Source organism: Podarcis tiliguerta (assembly GCF_965153285.1).
Source record: "Podarcis tiliguerta genome assembly, chromosome: 4".
Lineage (NCBI taxonomy): Eukaryota > Metazoa > Chordata > Lepidosauria > Squamata > Lacertidae > Podarcis > Podarcis tiliguerta.
This window is the reverse complement of record NC_139537.1, coordinates 77,291,351-77,299,559: the sequence shown is the minus strand read 5'-3', so window position 1 is coordinate 77,299,559 and position 8,209 is coordinate 77,291,351. Positions and strand designations below refer to the sequence as shown.

Genomic DNA, 8,209 nt, shown 5'->3' with positions numbered 1-8,209 from the left:
TATATAAAAACATAACAAAACATTAAATCTTAAAAAGCTTCCTTATACAGGGCTGTTTTCAGGTGTCTGTTAAAGGTTATATAGTTACTCCTTGACATTTAATGGGAGGGCATTCCACAGGGAGGGTGCCACTACCAAGAAGGCCCTCTGCCTGATTCCTTGTAGCTTCAATTCTCACAGTGAGGAAACCACCAGAAGGCCCTCGGCGCTGGATCTCAGTGTCCAGGCTGAACAATGGGGGGTGGAGATGCTCCTTCAGTTATACAGGACCAAGATTATTTTATTGAAATGGCTTAAGCTTTTCTGAGGCGGTTGTGATGAGACACACCTGCTGCCACAGCACCAACTAACAAGAATAAACCTAAACTAGCATTCGGTTTTTGGGTTCTCCTTTTCGGTTGCGAAACCAGGAGGACCTTGCTACAACAATCCTCTTCATGTTTTACGCCTGGTTTGTACCCTCCCTGCAGCATGAGCAAGTCCACAATAAGACTGGACCAAGTACACAAAGTTTTCAACAGGACTTTTGGCCCTCAAGTCTGCTTTCGCTGGATTGCAAGCCAGGTTGCTTTTGCCATCACAGCTCCCTCGCAGAAGCCCAACTTACTCATAATAAAAAGGGCTTCTCAGATCCAAATACAGTGGTACCTCGGGTTACATACGCTTCAGGTTACATACACTTCTGGTTACAGACTCCGCTAACCCAAAAATAGTGCTTCAGGTTAAGAACTTTGTTTCAGGATGAGAACAGAAATCGTGCTCCAGCGGCGCAGCGGCAGCAGGAGGCCCCATTAGCTAAAGTGGTGCTTCAGGTTAAGAACAGTTTCAGGTTAAGAACAGGCCTCCAGAACGAATTAAGTACTTAACCCGAAGTACCACTGTAGTATGCAAAAGAACAGAGCACTTTTGCACATTTATTTGCTCTTCTAAAATCTACAACAACCCCCCCCCCCCACATACCCCTTGCATGGCAGGTAAGAAAAACACAGCTAGTACGAATGGGGCAAGTAAACTTTGTGGAGCACTTTTTCCCAAAGCCAGCACCACTCCTTTGCCTTCACAATGCAACTACAGGAGTGCTTGAATATTTTAAAATTTCCCAAGGGCTCTTTAGAACAAAAGAGGCTCTTCAACGCTCAACAGTTGTTTCCACTGAGGGCTGCAAAGGCAGCTACACAGGGCAGTAATAAAGACTTGCTGGCTTCAGCCAAACGTAACGACCATTCAAGTTTAAATCTACTGTTGCTCCTACTGTATTTTAACCATTTAGGGTTCGAGGGGGAAAGCTGTCTGTTCCCAGAGGGAAGGAGGGAGAAGAGATCACAATAAATCCCTATTCCTAAAACAACCCTCAGAAGACATATGCCACAAATGTTCAGCAAGGAGGATTTGAGCAGAGAAAGAGGTGAACCTTTATGTTGATGCCGTATATGGCTAGATCTCGACGCAGGCTGTCACACGCTTGCAAGAGGGGCGCTCGGTCCTTCAACAGTTGCTGCCTTTCGGTTTTCCTCTGCAGCCGGGCTTCTTTCGACAGAGGGGCACCATCTGCGGACACGCCCCCCGTAGCCTCGGGTGCAGCAAGGGCAAAATTGCGCACTTTGGTTCGGAAGCTCACCAGTTCATCTATCACGTTGGAGAGCATGGCTGAATGTTCGTTTTCTGGAGCTACCTATAAATCAAAAACCCGAATTCAATCCCAACATGCAATACACTTACACAGGAAGCCAGCTATGTGCGGCGTGTCCAGAACGGCAACAGGAGTACCCAGACATGTAATATAACTGCATAGATTTGTATTTAAAATAATTTTTAAATAAGATACAAAATGGGTCGTATTGTGCCTGTTTTGATTGCCATTTCTAAACAAATAATAAAATTCTCGATTAAGGGGTATATATATCTTGTTAAAAAGTAAAACAAACCAGTGAAGGCCCTCTTCAAATGTAGCAAAAAATCCTAAAGGAAAGCACGTAGTGCAGAACTTGCATCTAAGCAAGGATGACAGGTGATTTGTATGGGTGTGTATTTCACCCTATAGACCAGGGTTCCCCCAACTTTGGTTTCCAGCTGTTCTATGACTATAATTCGCATAATCCCTGACCACTGGTCCTGATAGGTGGTGATGATTTTATTTAAATGAACGTTTTTACTCCCCCCCCCTCCAAAAAAACAACACACATAACCAAGTAAAGCAATGTAAAACAAAGCACAATCACATTGCAGTAACTAACACCAAATAGACACCAGGTGCTCGTCAACTACATCACAACTAAAATGAATACATTAAGAGATAGTTATTAGGACTTTCAGAAAAGGAAAATACATCCTATTTAGTGTTTCTCATTTTCAACCTTATTGTTTTTGGTTTCTAAGCCAAAGACTTAACACGGTGCTTTGGAATTGTATCAATCCAGATAGATTTCTGAGGATCAGGTAGGAGGACAATTTTAATTTTGATTTTTAAAAAAAGAAGAAGTCAAAAACAACAACAAACTTGACTCTAAATCACCTAGGGACCGCCCTGTGTTAGGGTGAGTATCATATAAAAAATTATATGCACATAAAGATGGAATCAGCTGGAAACGTGTTTTTTCCGAAGGACAAGGGACCAGGCACACAGTTTGTCAGAAGCCTGGTTTTGTGACCCTACAACACCTAACTACAGCTCCTCGGACTCCTCTTGAATTCGATGGGGCTTACTCTCAGGTAAGTGGGGTGCTTTCCTACCTGTCTTTCCGCAAGGGTGATCCCAGTTGTGTGAAGGAATTCCATGATGTAGGAGAGAATGGCTCCAAACACAACGGCGCTCCTAGGCGATCCACTTTCCTGATTTCAAAACGCACAAAAGAGCTGATGTAACGATAACATCTCTCTGCACACGGACAAAGGATGAAAGCGAACAATACTCTGCGGGAATCTATTTATCTGCTAGATTGCCTAAACCTCCTCCTTTCCAAGAGCGAAGACTTCTTAACCGCAGTAACTAGCCATAGAGCAGAAGAAGAATATTTTGGGAAAACAAAATGCTGCTGGCATGTAAGCCGGGCCGCACTTGTAAGGCCTAGGGGCAAAGTTCGAGACACAAAGGCATTTCCTTGAAGCCACTCTCCCTCCTGCAGCTCTTGCTACGAGATTTTTTAAATGTACATTATCTAGGAAAAGCTCAGAAATAAATACCTTCCAAGGCTTCTTGGATAAACTGATAGGATAAGCTCAGGCAGTTGAGACTCTTAATCTCAGTGTTGTGGGTTCGAGGTCCAAGTTAGGAGAAAAATTCCTGCATTGTAGCAGGTTGGACTATAATAATATTATTATTATTCTGCAGTTCTGTGCAATGGCACTAACGCTGGGTTCAAAATCTAGCATTGCCAAACTCAGCTCTCCATCTAAGTGCTCCATACACATTTCTAGCTTTTACTGTTGAAAAGGCCATGCACAAAACAGTGTGAAAGCCATACCTATTGAAACCACAGAAATTCAAGAGCATTTGAAGACTCCTATTTCGTTCAGCAGACAAACAGGGCTTCCCAGCTTTAGTCGTCTGTCGTCTTGAGCAGTCAAAACACTAGTTTGTACACATTTGCACAATTTATACAGGTTACAGAGGCCAGCTTTCCTCATTGCGGAGCCTGGCTAACCATAGTGAAGGATTTTTGTATTTTCAATGCTTGTGTGGTGAGTGGGGAGGATAAAATATCTGTAGAGAGTTTTACGATACAGCCTTGGTTACATAACAGATCTCGGGCAAGTCAAGATTTGGAGGGAAGCAACTTCGCCTTAGTGAAGATCATAATTCCAAGAAATCAATTTAACAAGGGGCAAAACATTAGGAAATAATAATAATGTCACAGATGATGGATTGCATGCAGATATTCACTGAGCTAGAATCTATACTGCCAAGATTCAATACTTTTTTAAAAAAACCAAAACACTGTGTTCTTTTGTTAACAGTTAACCGTGTGTGTGTTTGTGCGCTGTACGTAGATAAAACTTTACTTAACGCAATCAGATGGCTCACTAAAGTAGCTTACAGAAAAGGCACTTTAAAAACAGTAAGCATGGAACTAAAGAGTTCAGTGCTCCAGAAGTAGCGGCCATTTAGGACTTTACCCATTAGACTCAAAATGAGAAGGGTATCAAGCAAGCAGGAAGCAGGCAGTTTCTCCCAACACACACACACACACACGGATTTCAACATTTTGCCTTGGGCAGAGTATTCAACACACCCTGAATATCTGGTGCCATTTAATAACTAACTCACCAATTCTAGACATTAATGGGCATGAAGATAGGCTTAAAAGTAGACCGACCAAAAAACATTTGCTCATAATTTCTTCCACGATTAGGCCCCAAAGTGCTCTGCACAAGCAGGGCAGCATTTCTGCCTATTCACGGTTGCCTTCCCAACACAGTACATAAATCTCCAATCTTCCTATGGCCTCTGTGGCAATTACATGCCATTCTGGAGGAAAACTTTTTTTTGGGGGGGGGGGGTAAATATAATCCTAGCGCCATACTAACAACAGTCACTGTGCATCATCATCTTGCCGCCATATATTAGCAACGTGTTGCTCTGTCTGTAAGCAAACCAACAGGGATGAGCTGTCTATGGTGGCTTGGAGCCAGACTCCTCCTGGTTCTCCTGCAGCAAAGCCCACCACTAGCGACCAACAGGAGCAAGTCGTCCTCCTGGGGGAGAGGACAACTCTGACTTCCAAGTTCAGGATCACTCTGCTCCACCTGGATGCTATGTCTGTCACGCTACCACCAGTGCTATTTTTCTAGAAAAAGAGGTGCCAGAACTCTCCATGAATACCTGCCTTGTTCTCTTATAATGGAAATGGTGCCCACATGAGAGGTGCCAGAACTGAGTTCCGGCGAGTTCCAGGTGGAAGAAAGCCCTGGTGCCAGTCAGTTCACACCTGAAAATCTTTACCACTAAACAGTGCTGGAAGCTATTTTTCTTTTAAATTCGCAACAAGCTAACTTTTGGGCAAGAAAAGGGGAAAGAACAGAATAAACTCAGGAAAACAACAGTTTCTATGAAAGATTACCTGGGTACTCCTCCGTGTCACACTCTCTCTCTCTCTCATATAAATACAGTCGTTCCCTGGAAGTCAAACGGAATCCGTTCCGGAAGTCTATTCAACTTCCAAAATGTTCAAAAACCAAACCACGGCTTCTGATTGGCTGCAGGAAGCTCCTGCAGCCAATCGGAAGACACAGAAGCCCCGTCAGATGTTTAGCTTCCAAAAATACTTCACAAAGCAAAACAGTCACTTCCGGGTTTGCAACGTTCAGGAGCCAAAACGTTCGGGAACTAAGCTGTTCGAAAACCAAGGTACAACTGTAAATACGTAACTGAACGGTGTGATTGGTGAAGAAGGGTCATGTAAAAGTTCTTCAGCTGCCTAAGAATACCAAGTAGCAAGAAGGAAATAAAACTTTTGGTGCTCTGAAGCACAGCAAAAGAGGTTTCTGATTCTAGAAATGCAGTTTGTATAAATGCTTGTCTTGGGATGTGGCAGAGGGTGGGGGAGAGAATCATTTGTCGTTATTTTTCCTTGCAAGTTTTGCCTAGGAAAATGATAAAGCCAACCTGTCAGTACAGAACTGTTTAGACAATGGTCGGTTTCTGATCTTCGTCTCCTAACGGGTTACCTTAGTGACGGCCTTCAGCTGCCTGTTGCCATGGTGAATGAGGTCCATAATTGCACCAATAGCCCTGGGGGTGTCAAAGTCATCGGCACACGCAGACTTGACCGCTGCTTTGGTGTTGGCTAGCCTTGGAGAAGGAGGAGAAAAAAATTAAGACAACGGAAGTGTTGTTGTTTTTTTAGAAAAGCCCCAGACGTAAACCGACCGGCTAGTTAAAATGCACTTTTGGCAGGATGTATCCCAGGTTAAGTAGTTTGACCAACAATTTCATCAGGAGGCGGCTAAGTTCCTGCTCCAACTTTTGCATGGGGAGCAAAAGTGCTTCACACAAGCTGAATCAAGTGCCATTGGTAAATCACTATTAAAGGAGAACGGATACCTTTCTTACAACAAAAGGGACAAATGAACGGGAGATGACAAGACTTCCTGCTGCCTGATGACAAGACCTCTCTGCAGCCCATTTTCCAGGCACACTGTACGTGCGTTTAGGACAGATAAAGGTTCTGGAACTAGCAAAACTGACGGATATAATAAGGAGAAAATCCAAAACTATGGTTATGAAGCAATGGGAGTTCTTAAATGATTATTTACAAAACCAGGGCTCGACTACAAAAATCTGGTTGCGTTTAGAATAATCTTGTGCGCAATATAAAAAATACAAAGTGAGACATTAAGGAAATCCAAAGTGAAAATATGAAGAACAGAGGATCTGACGAACGGATTATTAAAAACGTGTGAGGCAAATGGTGGAAGTCTTTTAAAAAAAACCACACACTTTATTTAAGGTAGATAAGGACAAGATGAAATTATACAATTGAATATAAATATAGATGGGAAACGGCTATGTATAGTGAATACTTATCTACTTTAAAAAAAATTCACCTATGATCTTTTTCTTTTACTTCGTTATTTTTTCTTTGTTCTTTTTTCTTTTTTCTGATATCTTATCTTTCATTTCACTCCTTTATTGTGAATAGCATTTTATAGAGGTATAAATAACTGTAAATATGAAAAGAGACAAAGTATTCTCTAATTTTTTTCCTTGGTTATATGTATTTTCTTTTCCTTTTGTATTTTCTTTTGTTGTAAATATGTATGTTTTCTAATTTGTACTTAATAAAACAATTTATTATTATTATTATTTTAAAAAAAGGACAGATAAAGGTTCTGAAAACGTTTCTGCAGCCATCACGCCTAGTGGTGGCCCTGAAATCTGCAATTTCTATACCAAGAGTGTGCATCAACAGGGACGAAAAATTGCAGAACCCAGACTGAAACCTACGGAGAAGTTAAGGAGCCATGTTACGGATTGGTTACAATACCACCAGATATATGAAACGTTTAAAGTAGATTTTTTTAAAAAAAAGGGTTTTCAGACCAAAGCTCACAATTGGAAAAAGAATGGTTACAAATTATGGATAAACATTTGTCTAAAATGTATAATTTCTTATTAGAATGGAAAACAAATGACAAGCTAGTTACAGCATCAATGACGCACTGGGCAACAGATATAGGACACAATATAGACCTAAAACTCTGGGAGAAACTTTGGAAAAATGATCTGAAATTTCCTGCGTGTTATTCTCTGAAAGAGAACTATTTTAAAATAATCCATAGATGGTACCTAACTCCCAGTAGGTTGGCTAAGAAGTATAAAGCAGAATCAGCTATGTGTTGGAAATGTAAAGAAGTAGAAGGAACCTTTTTCCATGTGTGGTGGACATGCAGAAAAGTGAAGTAATACTGGGGAAAGAATTATAACAGGCATAGGCAAACTCGGCCCCTCCAGATGTTTTGGGACTACAACTCCCATCATCCCTAGCTAACAGGACCAGTGGTCAGGGATGATGGGAACTGCAGTCTTAAAACATATGGAGGGCCAAGGTTACCTATGCCTGAATTATAATAAGCTGAAAAAAATGTTTAAATTTACCTTCCCAAAAAAACCAGAGTCCTTTTTGTGGGGAATAACCCAGACACAAATTCCCAGGTCCCGGAAAAGTTTATTTATGTATGCAACAACAGCAGCCTGTGTTTTGTTGGCCCAGAAATGGAAAGTGAGTGAGGTCCCTTGTAAAAGAGGATTGGCAACTTAAGATGTTACAATATGCAGAACTTGCAGGTTTAACCCACAGAATAAGAGAGCAAGAAGAACGTATATTTAGAGAAGAGTTGAAAATATTTATTGAATATGTGGAAAATAATTGTACACAGCTCAAAATGCTGGCGGCATTAAAATAAATTCAATGGAAGGAGAAGAAGGGAAGTCATTGGATGTTTCAAAGTTTGAATTTTTTAAAAATTTGATATGTAGAAAAATGAAAACTCTCTCTCTCTACATATATATGTATCTCTATAAAGACAGCCATACCTGCGGCTGTATCATTGGATCCCACCAAAACTGAGAATAAAGCTCTGTTAATACTTCTAATCTCCACAAACATGGCTACTGCAAGTGGCCAGAGCAGAAATGCAATTCCTAGCATCCAATTCATTAAAATTTGGAAGACATTAGCATTATTGAAGATAATATACGGTATTAAACTCG

At 41.2% G+C, this 8,209-nt stretch overlaps 1 protein-coding gene across 3 annotated transcripts in view; it reads right to left on the bottom strand.

Annotated features, from left to right (window-relative positions):
* Nucleotides 1-8,209, bottom strand: part of CARS2 (cysteinyl-tRNA synthetase 2, mitochondrial) — a 40,227-nt gene that overhangs the window by 13,599 nt on the left and 18,419 nt on the right. For all 3 annotated transcript variants that reach the window (XR_014510442.1, XR_014510443.1, XM_083437855.1), the window contains exons 12-14: nt 5,665-5,788; nt 2,731-2,829; nt 1,412-1,672 (exon numbers count right to left, since the gene is read on the bottom strand). Coding sequence is in view for 1 of the 3 variants with exons in the window: in XM_083437855.1 (XP_083293981.1) it covers nt 1,412-1,672; nt 2,731-2,829; nt 5,665-5,788 (484 nt within the window). In the remaining 2 variants the exon portion in view is untranslated. The remainder of the gene's footprint in view (nt 1-1,411; nt 1,673-2,730; nt 2,830-5,664; nt 5,789-8,209) is intronic.